The sequence below is a fragment of the Lepidochelys kempii genome, chromosome 1 (assembly GCF_965140285.1).
Source record: "Lepidochelys kempii isolate rLepKem1 chromosome 1, rLepKem1.hap1, whole genome shotgun sequence".
Classification (NCBI taxonomy): domain Eukaryota; kingdom Metazoa; phylum Chordata; order Testudines; family Cheloniidae; genus Lepidochelys; species Lepidochelys kempii.
In genome coordinates, this window is record NC_136380.1 from 103,400,670 (window position 1) to 103,423,126 (window position 22,457).

General features: G+C 40.8%; 1 protein-coding gene across 8 annotated transcripts; it reads left to right on the forward strand.

Annotated features, from left to right (window-relative positions):
* Positions 1–139: 139 nt before the first annotated feature.
* Positions 140–21,746, forward strand: LOC140913250 (protein-lysine methyltransferase METTL21E). 8 transcript variants are annotated; one of them, XM_073349302.2, is made up of 5 exons: positions 140–569; positions 3,950–4,035; positions 16,111–16,268; positions 18,995–19,112; positions 20,070–21,746. In XM_073349302.2, the coding sequence occupies exons 2-5, from the start codon at positions 3,966–3,968 to the stop codon at positions 20,471–20,473; spliced, it is 750 nt and encodes a 249-aa protein (XP_073205403.1). In that variant the 5' UTR covers positions 140–569; positions 3,950–3,965; the 3' UTR covers positions 20,474–21,746. The 8 variants fall into 8 exon arrangements, with proteins under 8 accessions (XP_073205403.1, XP_073205447.1, XP_073205411.1 ...); XM_073349310.2 differs by lacking the exon at positions 140–569 and adding an exon at positions 1,276–1,520; XM_073349318.1 differs by lacking the exon at positions 140–569 and adding an exon at positions 2,847–2,868.
* The last annotated feature ends 711 nt before the right edge of the window (positions 21,747–22,457 follow it).

Genomic DNA, 22,457 nt, shown 5'->3' on the forward strand with positions numbered 1-22,457 from the left:
TGCACTTAATGCCGTATCTTCTGTATTTGAAATTTATATACAAAGATGTACAATTATGTGCCTACATTTGCTTCTTGCAAATTGAACAGGTGAGTGTACAAATCTCTCAGGCGTTCAGTTTTTATAGTCAGTTGTAGTAATTGTGCATTCAAATTTAGACATGCAGTTGTACATGCATTTCACAAACAGACCTCTGCGTTAAATGTGACCCTGAATGTTTTGAAGAATACTTGGCTTTTGAATGATTTTTCCCCCCCTTTTAAATTTTTTTTTTTAATGACCTAGATAGTGACAGCCTTAGTAAATGCTTTCCTATTTTTATGAATTTGTCCAGATTACGCACTATTGGGTAAACCCCTTTGAAATCCCTCCTGGCCAGGGGAAAGCTCCTCTCACCTGTAAAGGGTTAAGAAGCTAAAGGTAACCTCGCTGGCACCTGACCAAAATGACCAATGAGGAGACAAGATACTTTCAAAAGCTGGGAGGAGGGAGAGAAACAAGGGGTCTGTGTGTCTGTCTATATTCTGTCTTTGCCGGGGATAGACCAGGAATGGAGTCTTAAACTTTTAGTAAGTAATCTAGCTAGGTACGTGTTAGATTATGATTTCTTTAAATGGCTGAGAAAAGAACTGTGCTGAATAGAATAACTATTTCTGTCTGTGTATCTTTTTTGTAACTTAAGGTTTTGCCTAGAGGGGTTCTCTGTTTTTGAATCTAATTACCCTGTAAGGTATCTACCATCCTGATTTTACAGGGGGAATTTCTTTATTTCTATTAACTTCTATTTTTATTAAAAGTCTTCTTGTAAGAAAACTGAATGCTTTTTCATTGTTCTCAGATCCAAGAGTTTGGGTCTGTGGTCACCTATGCAAATTGGTGAGGCTTTTTATCCAACATTTCCCAGGAAAGGGGGGGTGCAAGTGTTGGGAGGATTGTTCATTGTTCTTAAGATCCAAGGGTCTGGGTCTGTAGTCACCTAGGCAAATTGGTGAGGCTTTTTACCAAACCTTGTCCAGGAAGTGGGGTGCAAGGTTTTGGGAAGTATTTGGGGGGGAAAGACGCGTCCAAACAGCTCTTCCCCAGTAACCAGTATTAGTTTGGTGGTGGTTGCGGCCAATCCAAGGACAAAGGGTGGAATATTTTGTACCTTGGGGAAGTTTTGACCTAAGCTGGTAAAGATAAGCTTAGGAGGTTTTTCATGCAGGTCCCCACATCTGTACCCTAGAGTTCAGAGTGGGGGAGGAACCTTGACAAGACCTCTTGCAGTTATGAAATCTCCTCCTCCCTTATGTAAGAGTACCAAGTTCTCTGGGAAGCACTGCACTATATATGACCTCTTCCTGTTCAAGCTGCAGCTGTCAGGATTTATTAATGTCTTCTGGTGGGGGATTGTTGGCAGTATGTAACACACACTTTAGTGCATTTCTATCTGGGACTATTTGAGCTAATTGCAGGGGAAATCCAGTGGATAAATCTCTTTATATCTCCATCTTTATTGGAAGGCCAAGAAAAAGACTCAGGTATGTTGATAGATACAAGAAAATACAGGTTTTAGATGCCGGACAACATAGAAATTCTTACTGCCTCAATTTTCAGAATACATTCTAATTAATCTGAATTACTTTCACTGCTTATATTAAATAGTGCAGATTAGTCATTGAACTGATTAGTGCTGAAGTGCTTTTAGTTAATCATAGCAAGAGAGTATAAAATCTATTAAACATGCTATGAATTAACATTCAAAGTCTAGCAGGATGTTGTCTAGTTCAGTGCACATAATGGTGTATTACGGAGATGACCTTCAGAAGAAAATGTGTGGATGCTCTGAAGGGGAATGTTTTCGCAGTTTAGAACGGTTGTGTAGTGAAACAATATTGTCTGTCATGCAGAGTGCTAAAAGTCTGTTTAACAATATTCATTTCTCTGACAATCTGAAGAAAATGTATACATTCTACACTGTGGAAGTAGAGGACAAACTGATCAGTATAACATTTACTAACCTGTCCATTAGCTAATTGATTATTTTATGTTGTCCCTGTATGGGTTAACAATGATAGAGTACTATGGTGGTAGGGCAAATCTGTAGCTGTTGTGTGGATAAAATCATAGAATTTGAAGGCTGAACACACCACCAGCTCCCTAACAATGCAGAAATGTTTTTTATTTTACAATTTCTAGTCTAATTTTAAATACCCAAGCAAAAGGGTATTCACATCTCCCTGGAGGAAATTCTTCTACAGTCCAATAGATTTTACTGTCGGGAAGTTGTCCCTAATATTCAGCGTATATTTTCACTTTCATAACTTTATTCCTTTACTGCTGTTTATAGATCCTCTCACTTAATCCTCTCCCTGTTTGGTATTAAAATATTTATATAGTATTATCATATGCTGCCCACAATCATTCCTTAGCCACTCCAGCCATTTGTAGTTCTCCTAATCTATTATTCATAAATCTTGCTGCCCTGGATCATTTTTGTATTACTCTTCTCTGAACTCTCAATTTATCCATATTCATCTGATAATGAAGTGTCAAGGACTGAACACAATACTCAGATCAGTTGAACTAAATCCATACACAGAGGGACTATTAACCTCATTCTTTGCATGGATGCTTCTGTATATGCAGTCCAAAATTGCATTGCCTTTATTGCAAACTTTTGTGTAATATTTTTGTTGAGTATATGTGTTTTGAGTTCTTTGTGTGTGTGTGTGTGTGTTGCATTTTTTCAGGTAAGTGTTTTCTTGAATATTTGCAAGTTGAATCTCATTTTGTTGTTTTCCTCCTATGTTTCTAATCTTTCTAGATCTCTTTGTATTATTTCTGTGTTCCGAATGGCATTTGCAACTCCTGCTTCCTGCTTATCATGTATGAATTTAATTAATATGCTTTTTACACCTCCTTCCAGATAATTAACAAAGTTAAGCAAGGCCAGTTCTTATGGCAGTCTTTTTGATACTATGCTAGACAGTTTTCTCCTCCGCCATACATTTCTCATGAACTTTTTATGGTCTTTCAGCCATATTCCTATCCAAGACAATTTGAATTAATTTTCAAGTAAGATTTAATAAAATAGTATTAAATCCTTCAGTAAAACCCCAAATTTCTATCATCTGCATTCCCTTAATCTATTTTTCTTTGAGAATAAAAAAATCAGATTTGCTTGAGAAGATTTATTCTTTGTTCCATGCTCCTTTAGATATTTAGTGATTTTTTTTTCTTGACATTCCATTATTTTACTAGTGATAGAAGTTATTTATAGGATTATAATTGCCAGGATCACTCTCTTCTTTACTTTTTTGAAAATCAGTACAATATTTGCGTGTCTACATCCTGCCAGTATCTCCCCAGTTCTTTAAGATTTTTCAGAAATAATTTCCATAGTTCAATAAATTCATTAGCTAATTTTCTTAATTGCCTAGGTAGCCATGTCATCTAGGTAAGCAAGTTTGTATATATCCAGGTTTTCCAAGTATTCCTTTATTTGTTTAATAATAATTTTTACAAGTGCTTCCTTTCTTTCTAATTGTTCATCCCTAGTTTTTATTTTATTTTATGTTGTTAATTGATTTATTTATTTATTTTGTTTAAAACATTTGAAACAAGTTCAGTATGTGATTCATTTGTGTCATTAATTGAATCACCGCAGTCGTTTGTGTCATTTCATTACTGGTCCCTACTTTGTCTCATACTGCCAGCCCGATGATATTTTTAAAACCCCATCTTAACCTTTGTAGGTAATAGCAACTCATTTTTTAAAACCACCTTTATATTTTCCCTGCAAATCTTAACTGTGTATTCCTCATTGTTTGCCTCAGCCATTTTTCCTAAGCAGAATTTTGGTTTCCAGCACCTTTTTACGCACAAAATTCTTTCTCTCACACATAATGTATATATTTAAATAAATAATATTCCATTTGATATTTTAATAAGTATATTTTCTGTCCAGTATTGTATCACATGAAATGGACATACCATCACAATGTAATCATCTGATATCGGCTGAATTAACAAGGAAACCAGAATACAAGGAAGGTAATTTATTTTTCTTATCTGCTTCATTTTCCTGTTATGCTTGAGAAGGTTGTTAAGTAGGAGGGAAAAGCGTTTTATCCAGGAGGTATTTTCATGTTCATTTCACTTAACGAACTGTGTTAACATTTACATAAAGATGCAATAGTGTTATTGCAGTGTTGTAGTGGAAATTTGTAATGTTATGCCATGGCAGCTCTCGCAAACCCTGGCAACTTCCCACCAGAGTTTAGAGCAGTGCCTCTGGTTGGTTCCAGTGAATGAAGTTGTTGCTATAGTTCAGGATATTAATGTCGAGTTTCTATGTGGGATGTCAATGAGCCCAAAATGAATTACTTACAAGCTCAATTTCAGTCTGGACTGCCTCCAACTTAATCCTGAGAGATCTTCACATAAAACTAGTAGCAGGATCAGGCTTTGCTCCCACAAAGCTTGTGGCTGCAGGCCCTGTGACTTTTTTTTTAAAGACCCTCAAACAGCGAAGTTAATCTCAGATTTTAGGTTTAAACAGATCAAAACTTTTGAGTACTGGCTGTGAAGGAAGTTTTCAGAATGTTAATTTATAGCGAAGACGGAAAGTTAGTCATGGTGAATGGATGGTGTGCACTTAATGAGCAGCTATTCAGTATTTGCTTTCTCCTCACTGTTCAGTGTGTGGTCTCATGCCTTTTTTTTATTGCACAAAATTCAAACCCTGCTTTAAAAACAATTATTAATGTCCTCATGTGTCTTTTCAGTTGTATTAATCACTACAGTATCTGCATGCTTCACAAACACTAACAAATTTATTTTCACGATACACACCTCCACACTGCCCCGTGAGATCAAGGAGTGGTATTATTCCCATTTTACTCAAGGGAAATTGAGGCACAGGGAGATTGAGGTCAAAAGTATCCACTAATTTTGGGTGCCCAATCTGAGATACTTAAATACTGTGAAAAATCAGGTCCTACCATTAAATAGCACTTTGAACATATAAAGCTCAGTGCCCATAGACATTTGTTGCTGCTATGAGTTTTCAGCACTTCTGTAAATCAGACCCCAGGGTACCTCAACTTAGGTAACCAGAAAAAGAGGAACACACAATTGTTAGAGGGTTTTCCCTTCACCCCCTCCCCTGGTTCTTGTCACACAGGAGACGAGAAGTCTGAAGTTCAGGCAATGCAATGTTTATTGGGGTTAGTTTCAAGCAAGCATATCCATAGCTCTCTACATGCTGGCAGAGTCTGTTTCCCAGTGTTCCGTTCCCAGCTCTGACATTGCAGAGTCTTTACCCCATGTCTCCCTTCCCAGCAGTGACGCTGCAGAGCTTTTGCCTGTGTCACTGTTCCCCATTCCCACCTCTTCCTCCTTAGCAGGCCCAAATATGCCTAGTCCCACCCCTTACAACTTATGGTCATGTTCCATTTAGAAGGGTTGTGAGTCTGGGGTCTTCATCCCACCTCTTTTTGTATCCCATGAGAGGGGTAAGGAGCGAGGTTGTGCCCTGGACATGACCAGGCCTTTCTTTGGCTTTTAGTGTGTCTTATGCCTCCACTCCTAACTGGTTGCTTGATCCTCACTTGAGAGAGGAGCCAGGCAGCCTTCCAGTATATGCTCATATATTACACTTCCACCATACCCTGTAACACTTTTGACTCCATCTCTTCTCTTTTCACCCCATCTGCTTGTGGGCAGATGTAACAGTGTCTTTGTTCTTTGTTTTCACGCATTAGTAAGGATATCAGAGTTTCAAAAGTCAAACCCCAAATTCTATCCCAGGCTAACAAACAGGCCTATATACTAACAACAATTAGTAACCATCCATGAAAAATTTGATTTAAATGACTTGCCCAGCACGACATTGGAACTCTGTGGCAGAGGCAGAGAGAGAATCCAGTTCTCCAGGGTGGCATTCAATTGCCTTAACCATGAGACCATTCCCTCTCTTCCTGTAATCCCCTGCCTCATACACTACACACTTTCCAACTTCTGCAACAAGTGAAGCATGGGTCATACAGACAACATCGTTTTTCACATCACAGGCTAGCCCTTCTCCACCTGTAGAGCAGAGTGGAAAAAATAGCATGTAACCGTGTAATTAAAAAGACTGCATTGTAGTGCATACAATGAATTAAGATTATACAGGCAACCTTAATACTGGGGTTTTCTAATATTTGAGTGCCTGACCTTGCAACCTTAATGATCCTTTAACATCATTTTTTTTGGTGTGTGTAATTTCCTAGATTTTTTTAAACAAGCCAACTGAAAAAAGAACTTCTATCATGTGGCATCATATTTCATAGAATCATGGAATATCAGGGTTGGAAGGGACCTCAGGAGGTCATCTAGTCCAACCCCCTGCTCAAAGCAGGACCAATCCCTCGGCCCCCGCTGCTTCCCGCAGTCCCCATTGGCCTGGAACGACGAACCGTGGCCAGTGGGAGCTGCGATCAGCTGAACCTGCAGACACTGCAGGTAAACAAACCGTCCTGGACCGCCAGCAGATTTCCTTGATGGGCTGCGTGCCAAAGGTTGCCGATCCCTGCATTAGAAGCCGATGAGTTGTACTAACTCATGTAGTAGCCTATGACCCTGTCTGGCTAGCCAATTGAAGTTAAAAGGACCACCATGCTCCAGTGAAGTGTGGATGGGACTCAAGTTAGGAGCAAGACTCAAGTTAACTCTGCAGAAAAGAGAAACCCATATATGTTATATTTCCTTCCTCCCAACCCTGAGTTTGTGTCAGTTTAGATTGTAAGCTCTTTGGGGGCAGGGATTGTCTCTTGCTCTGTTTGTACAGTGCCTAACACAGTGGCATCTCAATCTTGGCTGGGCTCCATAGATGTTTGTGGTACAAATAATACATTGGGGGCGACAACTTACAAAAAGTTCAGCGTAACAAAAGAAAAGAGTAAGTGCTCTGCAGAACTCAGTGTAATAGTAATTAATTCAGAAAAGTAAGCAGGTGTCGGTCATTTCCTAACAAATTTCTTCAGACGTAATCAGTACTGATTGCGTCAAAGTACATTCATTCACTTGGGTAAAATACACTGTGTTTTGTTACAGAGTTGACTCATTAAATGATTAAGATTTTTGTTCTTTTCTAAATTTGGATGTTCATTTATATGAAGTGAGGGGGAAAAAAGGAGGAATGCAGCATTGGGGTGCTGGTTTTTGCATGTACAAAAGCATAGAATTGCAAAGTTCTGATATCCTACAACATCTGTCTCAGTCCTTCTGTGTTTAATAAAAACTACTTTTCTATAATCTACCTGTTAATAACTTAACTTGCTATGTATGGACTGTATTGTGCAAAGGGTGCAGGTCTGTGCCAGACCAGCTCCTGGAGGCAATTTGACTGATATGCCTCAGGAAGCCCACAGAAGTAGGATATGGATCGTTGCATCCTTTCAAAAGGTGTGTGCTCCTCCTGTGGCTGGCTCAACTCCTCTGACAAATGCACAGGAAGGGGCAAGGCTGTGGCTCCTTCTGAACTGGGTTTCTGCTCAGAGAGACCAGGGAGATAGACACACAGGGTCAGAGTCTAGAGGAGTAGGAGACTGAGATGGACTACAGGAGGTCTACATTTCCGTGGTCAGTTGCTCCTGCCACTATAAACAAAGACTGAAGCTTGACTTTTCCATGCTAATCTAAGACTGTATGCCAGCAGACTAATAAATGCTGGCTTGTTTTGAAAATGATGCCCTTCATTGCTGCAAATACTTACTGGTTACATTGCTCCCTAAATGAATACAGCTTTTACCAGGAGTCTTAACTCATTTGGACTCGCTGTAGAGACACATGGCAAGTACACAGATACCATACTCTGCAAGTTGAGTCTCAGAGTTGTGAGACTGCATGGTTTGCCCTTGCAAAAAGTTGTACCTGAGGCCTAGAAAATAATAGAAGTACACCCATAGAGACTATATAAAGGCTGGGGTATTAAACCACCCTGTACATCTATGACAAAAGACAGATTAGATGAGGAGCTTGGAGAAACAGACTAGGACTGGGAGCCAGTGGGGACAGGGAAAATGGAGTGTCTGGATTGACTGAAGACTGTGGACAGAGAGACAGACAGATTGGGGACTTGGGCAAGGAACTGGGGCAGGAAACAGACAGACAGATCTAGTCTCCTGTCCCAGTTCCTGTCCCAGTTCTGTTTTGCCTACCTACACTTCCTTTGGAGTGTCCATCTGCTGTGGAGGTGTTCATCCTCTTCCTATGCTGTTGTCATTTGTTCCTCCCTAGAGATGGCTTTGTTTCAATGGTGAGCGAGGTGTCTTTTGCCTTACTGCATTAAGGTGGCGTGAGTAGTTTTATATCAGATATAAATGAATTAAAACACCTGGAAAACCTTTGCTTAAAATGTGCTTTGAAAATGCAAAGTATAATTAACTACCAGTTGGGGAAAATTGGTGGGGAGCAGATTACTGAGCTTTTTCTTATGCTGCTGGGGGTGCTAGCTCTGGTCCATCAGCAGCAGGGCAGGAGGGATCGAAATTCTGTCTGATTTCTGTACCAGGATACAAGGGGAGAGGATTACTCCCCTACTCTGGGCACCAGATCAGGGCTAGGCACAGTCTAGCTCACTAGATGCCATCTGTGCAAGGGTTATAGCTGCTATGGGAGTCATGCCTTTAAATGTCTACATCCGTGTGTATAAAGTTTCAAGCATTCTATTACATTGACATAGGGTCTCGAGTTGATTTTCATGGCGAATAAAGAAGTCCCACACCTAGAAATAAATACAGTGCAATTACTGTATTTCAGTGTCTTGTCTTCAAAATTAACACAGATGCATTTGATTATATATTTCCAGACATACCCTCCCTCTCCCCCTTTGCAGGTATTAATAGCAATAATACTGGTTTACCGGCAAGCCCTATAAAGGATAAAGCCAAAGAACTCGAGTCAAATAGTCTCTAGGTAAATTTATTCTATGGAAAAATATTTTGTTTCATATTCTTGGAAAGTAGCACATTACTCTTAACATGTGTTAAGTGGAGTGGAAGGATTTAGTGTTCTACACACTCTGATAATCACTGCTAGGTTGTCTAACAATTGCTATATTTAAGTAGTCTGCAAGGCTCTTCCTGAGGGCTCTTTCAAATCTGTCAAGGTCATGGTTAATGTTCTGTTTTATCTAGATTCTTATACTACATTCATCCCAGTAATATCATCTGAGCACCTTTCAGAAGTCCATTAAGCAGCGTAACTATCATCTGTCACATTATTTCTCTCATCTTCCCTCTGGGGGAGAGGGGTATTTGCAGTAGAGTGTTTGTTTTGGAATTTTTTAAAATTATAGGTGGGGCTGGTGGATGGGGAGTCTGGAAGGATGAGACTAGGAATGACTGGGATCAGAAACCTGAGGAGTGTAGTCTGAGACCGACTAGGTGAGGAGAATGGGATGGGATAAGGAGCCAGTGTTGAAGTAGAGAGAGGACTGGTGTACAGAGACAGAAGGGGTCAAGCTTGAGGGAAATGGGCAAAAGACTCTGGCCCTAAAGTACACTCCCCCTCAAGCCTGGAATGGAACCAAAAATCCCAGAGTCTAACCATTCCCCTGCTGCTTCCTTATCCCCCTTCTAGTGCTGGTCCACATGGGGGATAACAACTTGCTACTGGTATCAGTTACTTCTGTTAGCTCAAGTGGCAGAGGTCTATGAAGTTGGATCTAAAGGTTCCAACGTTGCCGATGATCTATTTGGGTGTCATTATGATGCTGTGTGATATTTTGTTTGTTTGTTTGCTTTTTTAAAAACCTGGGCAATTACACACAAAAATATGTTAAAAACATTGTTAAGGTTTCAAGTCAAGTATGCAAAAGTCATGAAATGCCACAATGAAGGTTGCCTGTGCAACCCTGATTTGGGCCCCTTGTGCACATGCATTATGATAGTCTTTAATTACATGAACATTTACTGGGGTTTTTTTGTGTGTACGTACACACACACACACACACACACACACACGTGCTTGTTAGAGAAGGTAGGTCAAAGAAATGTGCCTTGCACTTAGAGCAAGTGATGAGGTTTGTGATGGTCCTGGGCTCCTGGGGGAATATGTTCCACAGGCTTGGACCAGTCCTTCCTGAAGTTCTGTCTCCAGCATGGATGAACTTTCCATTTATGGTAGAGAGTTCTGTTGTACCTGAGGGGTGAAGTTGTAGAGTATGGTCCTCATCCTGGAGTGTTAGGCATTTTTAGATACCTTGGCCCCAGGCTGTGGAGCACCTTGAAGATAGGGACTGAGAACTTGAACTTGATTCAGTGTTCTACTGGAAGTGTAAAGAGCAGAGGACAGGTTTGAAGAGTTCATGGTAGCCTGTGTTTCTGAAGAGATGAGCTGTGGCATTCTGGATCAGTTGGAGTTTCCTAAGTACTGAAGGCTTCATGCCTAGGTGTATTGCATTGCTGCAGTCCAGCTGAGAGGTGACAAGGGTATGAATAATTGAGGATTCCCTCCCTTGTTTCTCAAAGACCCATAGGACTAGGTAAAGACAAGAAGATAAAGTGAAACAGGCACAAAGACTGTGGGACTCTGGGTCTCAGTCTTGCAGCCTTTGCATGTGTAAGGAGTTCCTTAGTGGTCATTGGCTTCAGTGGGACTTTTCACAAGAGTAAGGGGGTTGCAAGATCACGCCCCTTATCCTGAAAGGTGCTCATAGCTCAATGGGACTCCACTACTCTCAGGATTGGGCCCTAATCTGGATGGAAATAGAGACCTGCTGATAGTTTGAATCTCTTTGGTCTATAAATAATATCTGAAAAATGTGTTGTCATAAATATAAAGGGAAGGCTAACCACCTTTAGATCCCTCCTGGCCAGAGGAAAAACCCTTTCATCTGTAAAGGGTTAAGAAGCTAAGATAACCTCGCTGGCACCTGACCAAAATAACCAATGAGGAGACAAGATACTTTCAAAGCTGGGCGGGGGGGGGGAACAAAGGGTCCTCTCTGTCTGTGTGATGCTTTTCCCGGGACCAGAGCTGGAATGCAGGTCAGAACTCCTGTAAAGAGATAGTAAGCAATCTAATTAGATATGCGTTAGATTCTGTTTTGTTTAAATGGCTGATAAAATAAGTTGTGCTGAATGGACTGTATATTCCTGTTTTTGTGCCTTTTTGTAACTTAAGGTTTTGCCTAGAGGGATTCTCTATGTGTTGAATCTGACTACTCTGTAAGGTATTTACCATCCTGATTTTACAGAGGTGATTCTTTTACTTTTTTCTTTAATTAAAATTCTCTTTTAAGAATCTGATTGCTTTTCATTGTTCTTAAGATCCAAGGGTTTGGGTCTGTGTTCACCTATGCAAATTGGTGAGGATTTTTATCAAGCCTTCCCCAGAAAAGGGGGTGTAGTACTTGTGGGGATATTTTGGGGGGGCGGGGGGGGGGAGGATTTCCAAGTGGGCACTTCCCCTGTTGTTTTTGTTGGACACTTTGGTGGTGGCAGCATAAAGGTTCAAGGACAAAAGATAAAAGTTTTAACCTAAGCTGGTAAGAATAAGCTTAGGGGGTCTTTCATGCAGGTCCCCACATATGTACCCTAGAGTTCAGAGTGGGGAAGGAACCTTGACATGTGTATTCAAAATGAATAATAGCTTTTGAGGATTACCCCTGACTGTTACTAAATGCTCCCTTGTGCTCTCCCCCCACCCTTTAGAATTGGGAGAGTTACTATTATTGGAAGTGAAAATAAAGAATAAATTACATAATTGCTTTAAGATGAAAGCACTATTGTCAGAAAACAATACTTTGCTAATGCAGTCCGCTAATTTCAAACCTCCAAAATGTTATTTCAAACCCAAATTCTTCAGACAAGCCAAAACAAAAAAACCATTCCCCACACTTATATGCAAAGTTGGAAATTTTTAAGGAAACCTGCTTTTGAGTTATCCAAACCCAAATTTCTTGACTGCTGAAAAATACTCTTTCCCACTGTGATAATTCAAAAATGGACATAAGAATTTATAGGAAACTTTCCACATGTGCACGTTGCTGCTTGGCTGCATCTCAACATGATAAATTTCAGCCCCCAAAATAAATTTATGAAAAGAAAATACTAACTTGGATTGCAAATTCCATCTCCGCCTAAACTCTTTAAATTGTTGCTACAGCACTGGTACAGCATATATTGGTAGCATTCATCCTTCAGTAGTTTGAGGGCAACATTGCCATCAAATTGAGTCCGAGAAAACCACAAAAGACATTAATACGCTTAAAATATAAAATGGAGCAAGTTTATTATGAAGTAATACTTAAATACAGCTAAATAATGGTGTTATCTTCACCTAAATTATGACTTTCAGAGCTCCGTTTTTAGGACAATTTGAGATACTTGAAAGGGAAGGGGCCTGGTTTTCAGAGGATGGATTCTCAGCACATTCTGAACATCAGGCCCATTTTAAATAGCTCAGATGGGGCACCCAAATTTGCTAGTTGCTTTTGAAATTTTAGGCCCATCTATCATAGAGCTTTTGTGGTATTGTTTAGGGCTCAACATGGGCTCTGATATTCAAAGTTTAGTCTGTGTGTTGAATTGGCTCATCATAAATATAACCATTAGAAACTGTGGTTCTACTGAGAGCCTCAAGTGTCTATATACTTGTATATTTTCATTTGAAATAGCACTTGCCCCAGAGAAAATGGCCATGTCACCAGTTTGTCTAGGTATTCGTGTCATGCTCTACAAACCTAAGATTGTAATGCTTGAAGGAACTGCTTGCAGTTCCAGAGCTGCACGCACTGATACATGATACTTAGAAGTACAGGGCTTGAATTAACTCTGTGGGTGAGAGAATACGTAGCTTCTGTAGCAGGTTGAATATGTTGTTGCAGAGCTGAACCTTGTCAGGTCACATCCTACATTGCAAATTGGAAGTCTTGGGTTTCTGTATTCATGTCAGCTGGAAAAGGTCTATCCAGCTGAGAGAGTTAAGGTCACAGCACAAGATGATATCACTTTAGGGTAACTAAGATTGCTGTCTGCCACATCAGACATCAAAAGTTAAGTAAGGTTAGGTTAGATCAACACTTAGAAGGGGTTATGGACTTTTTCCTGAGGAAGTGATGTTGGAGAGTCAGTGGGTGGTGCTCTTGCATCTGAATCAGTGCTGTACTAGTCTACCAGCAAAGTATACAGAGAATGCTTGGCTGCTGTATATGTGTCCCATGGATGAGACATAAAACTGCTATCTGTCTGCTGATAATCATTACAGATTCTGTATAGGCGGGGCATTTAATCCCATTGTGTTGGTCACATTCCAACTTGGAGACGGAACTTTTGCTTATTAACATTCCTCCTACAGTTTCAATTTAATTGTCCTCACTTCTTTTCCTCCACTTTATGTGCTGTTGAATGATGCCATGTTCCTTCCCCAAAATTGCTGCTTTTCAATAGTAGGTGAAGTGTCTGTGTCCTAACTCACAAAAGGATATGAATTTAATTAATGTTCATAAAGCATTTTATGATCTTCTGGATAAAGGTAGTCTATAAGTGCAAAATATTAACTACTACTTATTGGGGAGAATTCATTGATTGCAAGCAAAACTGGAGTGGGCACCTGATTACTGCACCAATGCCTTCACTACTCCAATACAACAGAGACATCTTGATCAGGCCTTGCAGCAAATTATCTGGTAATGAGGGGATGCTTTCTTAGCTAAGAATTTATTGAGGAAAGAAATTGCATGAATTCATCTTATCTCTTATAGCAGGGGTGGGCGAACTTTTTGGCCTCAGGGCCACATTGTGGTATGGAAATTGTATGGCGGGCCATGAATGCTCATGAAATTGGAAGTAGGGGTGCGGGATGGGGTGAGGGCTCCAGCTGGGGGTGCGTGCTCTGGGGTGGTGCCAGAAATGAGGCATTAAGGATGCAGGAGGGGGCTGCGAGCTGGGGCAGAGGGTTGGAGTGCGGGGAGTGGTGAGGGCTCTGGCTGGGGGTGTGGGGTTTGGGGTACAGGAGGGGGATCCAGGCTGGGACTGAGGGGTTTGGAGGGCAGGAGGGGGATCAGGGCTGGGGCACAGTAGGGTGAGGGCTCTGGCTGGGGGTGTGGGCTCTGGTTGGGCCGGGGCCGGGGGGTTTGAGGTACAAGAGGGGGCTCTGGGCTGGGATTAAGGGGTTTGAAGGGTGGGAGGGGGATCAGGGCTGTGGCAGGGGATTGGGGCATGGGGGAGGGGGCTCAGGGGTGCAGGCTCTGGGCAGCGCTTACCGCAAGCAGCTCTCAGAAGCATGTCCTTCCTCCGGCTCCTATGCAGAGGCACGGCCAGGCAGCTCTGCACGCTGCCCTGTCCACGGGTGCTGCCCCTGCAGCTCCCATTGGCAGGGAACTGTGGCCAATGGGAGCTGTGGGGGTGGTGCCTGTGGAAGGGGCAGGGCGCAGAGCTGCCTGGCCATGCCTCTGCATAGTGCGAAGGAGCCAGAGGGGGGTCATGCTGGCTGATTTCTGGGAGCCATGGAGAGCCGGGCAAGCCCCCGACCCCGCACTCTGGTGGGAACTGAGGGCCAGATCAAAAGGTCTGATGGACTGGATGTGGCCCGTGGGCTGTAGTTTGCCCACCCCTGTCTTACAGTATATCTAAAGTGTGCTAATAATTGAGGGATGGTACTCTACTCAATTTTAAGACTACTGCTTCCTGATTTAAACAATCTACTATTATTATTTAAAGTGTGTGGGTGCAAATTGGACAGTTCACAGAGTGTACCTACTTTTAAACAGAAGTGATAGGAATACTAAGTATGCACACTCCACATAGGTCTAATTTGCCCCATTCCAGGGATTTCCTTTATCGTTAACTTAAACAAAAAACAAACAATAAACTTTAGCACAACTTCTGAACTCAACTGTTTTTCGATGTTTTTTTCCTGCAGGACTCCTCTGTCTCTGCCCCTGGCTCCTTCTTCAGAGGGAAACTCGACCCCTTTTTTACTCCAGGTTTTGAGCTAATAAAAGTCACCGAATTTGACATTAGAATGATTGAAAAGAGCTCTGCCTCCCTGTGCAAGGTTTAATAATCGGTTACACTGTTCTATAACTAGCCCTCCACTAATTAACCAAGAAGCTCCAATGTTCCAGATGATTTACCATAAGAGCCCATTTTGAAATCTGTGTCCATAGTTCAGTGTAGAAAATGTTGCTAACTCCTGTGCCTTGTATGGTGGTTATATTTACATCAATTTTGCATGACAGTATGATTATAATGCAAGTCATGTGACAGTGTGTATCTAAATAAAATGTGTATATATAAATAGAATTAAAACATGCTATTGCATCATAATGCCACTGCAGCAGAGTGTGTGATGATGACCTAACTGAGGTTAGTTTTCTGCTCTACTAAACAAAAATTGACAGTGTAGTCTGCGATTGGGTTAGCTGTCCTAAATGTTCTTCACACAGCAGCAAGGAAGATATTTGGGTGATCTAGCCAACTGGAAAGAATCTATGTACAAAGGTATGGTGGGCTGCAGGGATATGCTTATCTGCCAGCAGCAGTGCTTTCTTCTCCTAGCTGTCATAATGTGTATTGCTAAGGTTTCTGTTTCACATGTTCGGTGACCGATTCAAGTTGGTATTTTAACTCCTTTTGTACATTGTCAAAGAGAATAGCACTCTTAGAAGCCATAAAAGGGCATAGGAAATAATAAATGAAAAATACACAAACAAAACTACATGAGAGTAAAGAGCATAGCAGCAGCAATTGAAAATACTTCCTATTGTGTTCTTTAAATTAAGAACAAGGTATTGTCACTTTTTTCTAACTTTATATTTTCTGTACCCAGCTGCATCAGCAACAAGGAGAAGAAATGCATTATGTGAGCTGTATAAATAGTTTTTAATTATATTCCAGGAGACTCCTCCTATGTTGTAGTTGTTAATAGTAGTATTACCATAGAGAGTAGGACCATATCATACCAAACAATTTATTGTAAAATGCATTTCCACTATCAGGTGTAAGCCAAATTGCAAGCTAGAGAGCTGCCTGTCTCTATAAACCAGTATCTTTGTGAGCAATCAATTCTGCTTCTATGTCACAGTTTTGTTACAACACTGTATAAGCTATATGATCTTTATTATTTTACTTCCAGGTAAAAATGAAGATGAACAGACCGCTGCAGAAATCATGAGAAGGCGTTTTTCTCCTGCTGTTCTAACTAACATATCCTGGGAAGGTTTTCACTTTGCTGACCATGAGATAAAAATTACAGAAGCCACTGAATGTTATGGGGCAGTAGTCTGGCCATCGGTACAATATTTATGCAATATTATTGGTTTTTATTCCCCTAAAAACTCTAGCCCTTTACGTTGTTTTCCATATATGTTGCTTAGTCCTGTAAAACCAAGGGAAATGTTCTGCATTTTCTCTGCCTCTTCTTTGCAACCCACAAATCTTTTATGTTAGCAGTGTGCAAGTGGGAGCTGGCCACACATCCACAGAATTAATCATGAACTTGCTGATGCACAGGGCTCCCTTGTCCCTCAGTTGAAGGACTAAATAAAGAGAAATATATATCATTTTTCAGTTTTTGTGCTTTCAGCAACTTTTGGGTCAATGCCCCTCATTTCATTCTGAACCTGTTACAAATGAAACAAGGGAAAGAACTATTTTGTTCTATTCTGGACCACTAAAAAGTGGCCTTCCTAAAAGTCATTACTCTTGCAAGGAGACCAGAAGAGCTGGTAACCATTATATCTATTTTTCGTGGGGACCTGGGAATTTTCTACCCAAAGTTGTCATCTGACTTTTACCTGAACTTGGAAATAGTTTTTAACTTCTGCCCAAACCTGTCTTCAGATGAGGAATGGAAGTAGTGCTTTCTGCTTCAGTAGTGAGTTGAAATATCATGTAGAATACACCAGATCTATGAGAAAAGGAGTACTTGTGGCACCTTAGAGACTAACCAATTTATTTGAGCATAAGCTTTCGTGAGCTACAGCTTCCGATGAAGTGAGCTGTAGCTCACGAAAGCTTATGCTCAAATAAATTGGTTAGTCTCTAAGGTGCCACAAGTCCTCCTTTTCTTTTTGCGAATATAGACTAACACGGCTGCTACTCTGAAACAGATCTATGAGGTTTACTGACAGCCATTTTGTGCGTATAAGTTAGGGGAGTAAGGAGGGATATAGAAAGTTAAGAGGCTACTTGATCAGTCTGTAAGTGCTTACATGGAGAGAAGACCATGAAGAGTTCTTTAACCTAGCAGACAAAGCCATAACAAGAGCTAGTATCTGGAAGCTGAAGCTAGACAACTTGAAAGTAGAAGCGAGGAGACAGATTTTTAACAGTTATTAATGATTAAAGCTGTTCACCGAGGGATGTGGTGGATTCTGTCACTTGAAGTCTTTAAATCAAAATGAGATGCCTTTCAAAAATGTATGCTTTAAGTCAGCTAGAAGTTATTGGATTTCAGTCAGGAATTACTGGTGACATTCTATGGTTTGTGTTCTGCCGGAAGCCACACTAGATGACCACAGGCGTTCCTTCTGGCCTTCAAATCTGTGACTCTATATCCAGGGTTATTTTGGCATATTTCTGCAGCTTATATAGCTCAAAGACGATTGCGAGCCTTGGTCCCTTCAGGAGGGGGATTGTCTTTAGGGATATGTCTTGTACAGTGCCAAAGCATGTTGTAGGCTCTTAAATAATAATTAGTAATGGCTTCCTCCAACCTGCTTGGAGAGAGGGAAGCTTCTTTGGAATAGAATCATAGAATATCAGGGTTGGAAAGCACCTCAGGAGGTCATCTAGTCCAACCCCCTGCTCAAAGCAGGACCAATCCCCAATTAAATCATCCCAGCCAGGGCTTTGTCAAGCCTGACCTTAAAAACTTCTAAGGAAGGAGATTCTACCACCTCCCTAGGTAACGCATTCCAGTGTTTCACCACCCTCCTAGTGAAAAAGTTTTTCCTAATATCCAACCTAAATACATATAAATCAGAATACATATAAATCAGTTTTGTGTTAATCTATGCATGTTCAAGGCACTCTACAAATGTGATCTCTTTCTCTCCCCCCCGCCCCCAACTCCCATAGACTAGGAATCAACATAGTAAACAGCAACTAATGTAGATCTTGAGAGAAACTTTTCAGTAAGGATATAAATAAGAACAACTGAAATGTTGTCTTTTGAAAATTCCCAGTGACACACATGGGAATCATACCCCAAAACTGTTATGTTAAAGGATATTCATGGTCCAACAGATAACTCACAGAAACATGGAGATTCAGAATCACTGATTCCCCTCCCTCTGCTGGGGGTGAAGTATATCTCAGTCTGCCAGCAATCATTCCTGGTCCTGACGAAACATCTGTTCATTCTATGCTCCCATTGTTCTTAGTTTCTATCAGAAAGTGATGGCCTTGCGTTTGAGGCACAGGCATAGGAGTCAGGAGACATGGGTTGTGTTCCCAGCCTTACCACAAGCTTGTGCTGTGAGCTTGGGCAAGTCACTTCAGCAATCTGTGCTTCAGGCTCATCATGCCCCCTCAAAACGGGGATGACTACTACTTTATCTCACACAGACAGGTGGGGAGATGTTGGACAAAAATGTATGATGTTTGTGAAGTGTTTTGAGAATCTGGAATGGAAGAAGCTATTTAAGTGCAAGGTGGTATTATTCAGATGGCTGTGATTGGAAAAATAGTGCTGTTCCACAAATTAGGCAGCAGAAGGCTCTGTTGGAGGCAAAAGATATAATCTCTGCATCAGGTAATGGATAAAGGGTGATCTTTTATTGCAAGAGAGAGCTGAGATAAAAATGTGCCTTATTACTGTGCAGTTGGACTTATTCAGCTTAGATAGATGTGAAATAAATAAATTACATAAAATCTTGACTTAAAAAAAAGCTATTTTTCTTGTAATTCATATTCAGAAAGGTCAGTGCTCATATAGCTATGTATTTTATGTATGCACAGAGTGGTATTTCTTTCTTTTTTTTTTGTTCAATATGTTCTTGTGTTTTCCCTGGCAGGCTCTTGTTCTATGTCACTTTTTGGAAACAAATGCTGAACAATACAACCTGGTTGATAAAAGTGTAATTGAAATTGGAGCTGGAACAGGGCTGGTCTCCATAGTAGCCACTTTACTTGGTAAGTGCTGGCTGTTGCTTTGCTGGGTTTGGAAACTTCATTAAGATGACTATTGATTACTATTGGAGCGTATAGTAAGTTGTTCAGTTCCTCTAAAATGTTGAAAACCGAGGAAGAAACACTGAATTCTTTGGGGTTTTCAGCCAACTTGGAAGCCAGTTCTGCTTTTACCTCCATAAAATTACTTGTCCTCACTTTAGAATGCCTTGTAGGAGGCTACAGTAGATGTGACTGCCATCCAGTATTAAACAGAGGACAGAAATTAGGTGCTGTGAGAACTAGGGTTCCTACCAGACCAGGAGGTCAGAGGCATATAGAAGAGGCTGGATTCAGACACAACCTCTGACAAGAGCAGTTTATCTTCTGACTATTAAATAACCCCTTCCCGGTATCCCAAGTCACTTTTGTTTTCAGATTTGTAACCTGTTCTTTAAGAAACGTATCCTTGAGCTTGCTGTCCTGGCATTGTCCATTCTATCTTCTTTCCTGACAGCCCGTTCTTTGCTAACAGTAACTCGAATCACTAACCACTTGCAACGTAGCCAAGGACACAATTTAGTCTGCAGTATCTTTTATTACTGTATGAGAAGGAAAGAATCCAGGAGATTCTCAGATCCTGGCTGACTTTGCAGGGTTGATAGAAACCCCTCCCCCCATCTTTTGACTTGTATACCAAGCAGATTTGATATAAAGACCCCATAAAGGTGGATCCCCAGGATATCATTTTTGACTTTGCAGAGCAAGATCATATTTTAATGTATTTTTTTGATGTGGAAACCTAATTTACATGTCTAGTGTAATGAAATGCCCAGGAGGCTTTTTACAGGTATATTGTACCTATATATGGGAGAGACCTGGGAATGCAATTGTTTGTGCAGTAGGTTTTGTGTACAGATTTCTTCTTCATTCTTGAAGTATAATCAAGGGTTAATCTGTGGTGGTTGTTTTTTGTCACAGGTGCACGTGTAACTGCCACGGACCTGCCTGAAGTACTAGGAAACCTTCAGTACAATATTCTCAAAAATACCAAAATGAAGTGTAAGCATCAGCCCCAGGTTAAAGAACTGTCCTGGGGAGTTGATTTAGAGAAAAACTTTCCCAAGTCTTTGTGTCAGTTTGACTACATCATGGCTGCTGATGTTGTGTACTACCATCCCTTCCTGAAGGAGCTGCTTCTTACCTTCCATCACTTGTGTCAGGACAACACTGTTATTCTCTGGGCCATGAGATTCAGGCTGGACAAAGAGAACCAATTTATGGGCAGATTTCAGGAATTGTTTGACCTGGAGGTAATTTCCAATTTTCCCAGTTTAAACATAACATTGTATAAGGCAATGAGAAAAGGCAAGAAGATGATGTGATGTTCCAACTTGAGTATTAGAAAGTGTGTGTGTGTGTGTGGAGTTTGAGTTTTTTCACAGGTTCCATGTTAATGCTTGATGACATCTGTAGATTATGCAAGCAGCATGCCTTTTGCGATGTCAGGGCAGCAGATGGATGCCTCTGTCCCCTTCAGAAGAGAGTCACTTCCCACCACCGTTTTGCGTTCTCTTACACAGGGTGATTATGAGCCTCACAGCCTTGGGGCAAGTGGCTCCTCTTCCTCATGTTATAAACATTAACAAATGGTCTTGCGTAAGAATAGTGCAGCATACTACCAATTCCCTTTTAAAAAAATTCTCAAATCCTTGGAGCTTTGCCTTTCTCAAAATAGACCACTGTGGACCTCTAGCTCTGAGAGCACAACAATACTAACAATTGCCCTCAAGAAAATGTTTTGCATCACTGCCTCATTGTGATAGCTTGAGACCAAAAAGACTTACTTTGCATGCTTAATTATGGGCAGATCATAGAAAAAAGTTGCTTAGCGTCTTTGGAAAGGCCCACTGTGACTGTCTGTATCCCTGTGTTCACCTTTTTACAAAACTGTAATGCATTTTGTATGAAGTATGCCTTGTGAGGTATCGTTTGAAAATTCATAATTTACTGATCATTATTGTCCTGGTAAACTGTGTGTGACAACATTGTATGTGACGTTATAAGGCTCTACTGTATGAGATTTATTGAGACATATTCCAAGTCTGCAAAAGAAGGCACAAACCAATCCCTCAGAGACAAAAGGCAAATCGACGCCTCAGCCAGGTGTCAACAAAATCACATGAACTATCACCTGGATAAGCTGCCATTCTTTGATAGGAAAAAGGGTGTGAGTAAGAAATGTACATCTTGCCAAATAAAAAGCTGCAGGTTCCCATCTCCTAAGACCTTCTGTCTTCTGAACCTCAGCTGGAGATAATTTTCAAAATAAAAGAGAACCATAAGAAAGGGGAACAGATGCCTCAAAATACTCCTCTCTTTCTCTCTACCCATGAAATCAACAACACCTGAAAGACAAGGAAAGTAACACTGAACTGGGGAGGGGAAAGAATCCTGGCCAACTGAAATCCAGACCGTAAGACTGCTCAAACATGTGGTGAGAGAGACCTCTGCTTTGAATTAATTTAGCTTGTTAAGTTAGATGTTAATTGCGTTTTACCTTTTATTTTCTTGTAACCAGTTCTGACTCTTATGCTTCATTACTTGTAATCACTTAAAATCTATCTTTCTGTAGTTAATAAACTTATTTTATCTAAACCAGTGTGCTTGGATTGAAGTGTTTGGAAAACTTCATTTGCAATGGCAAGATTTGTGCGCATCACTTTCTATTAATGAAATGATAGACTTTATATGAGCTTGTATTGTCCAGAAGGGTGCCAGGCAGTAATAAGACACACATTTCTGGGGCAAAGTCTGGGACTGGGAGTTTTCTGGTGTTACCCTGCAGTGTAATTCATGGGTGGCTGGCTATAGCATTTATACAATATAGCTGGGAGTGATTTATGTTCTGCATGTGAGCAGACCAGGAGTTGTTGCTCTCACAGCAAAGCAGTGTAAAAAGCACCCTAGGTTGTAGAATTGAGGGGACACAGATGTCTGTCAGTCAAGAATATACCCTGGGTAATTTCACTCCCACAAATAAATTGTTGACCTGTTCTTTAATTGTAATAGATTTCTGTATGTGATGACCACACAACTTTGCTCGGAATTGACCAGAGGATTTTGTTTTAGGGAGGTTTATATGGATTTTTTAGATCTTACCAAATTTCCTGAATCACTTAGTAAGTATGTATGAGATCTTCAGGGCAATTCCAGCCTAACTGTACAGAAAGGCAAACCCCAGCTGCTTGTGCTGGGGTCCACGCATAGAGTTATCATCATTTAGAAAAGTTTTGTCAAGGACAGTTGTTCAACTAACCTGGGGTCTTGGGGGTTGATAGGCCCTCACCTAACACAGCCTTTCTGTGT

Excerpts from the sequence above, each read along its gene's own strand:
- LOC140913250 (XM_073349302.2), top strand. The coding sequence starts at position 3,966 with ATGGACATACCATCACAATGTAATCATCTGATATCGGCTGAATTAACA. Across the intron at positions 16,269-18,994 it reads GGGCAGTAGTCTGGCCATCG|GCTCTTGTTCTATGTCACTT; the intron begins GTACAATATTTA and ends TTTCCCTGGCAG. Across the intron at positions 19,113-20,069 it reads CATAGTAGCCACTTTACTTG|GTGCACGTGTAACTGCCACG; the intron begins GTAAGTGCTGGC and ends TTTTTGTCACAG.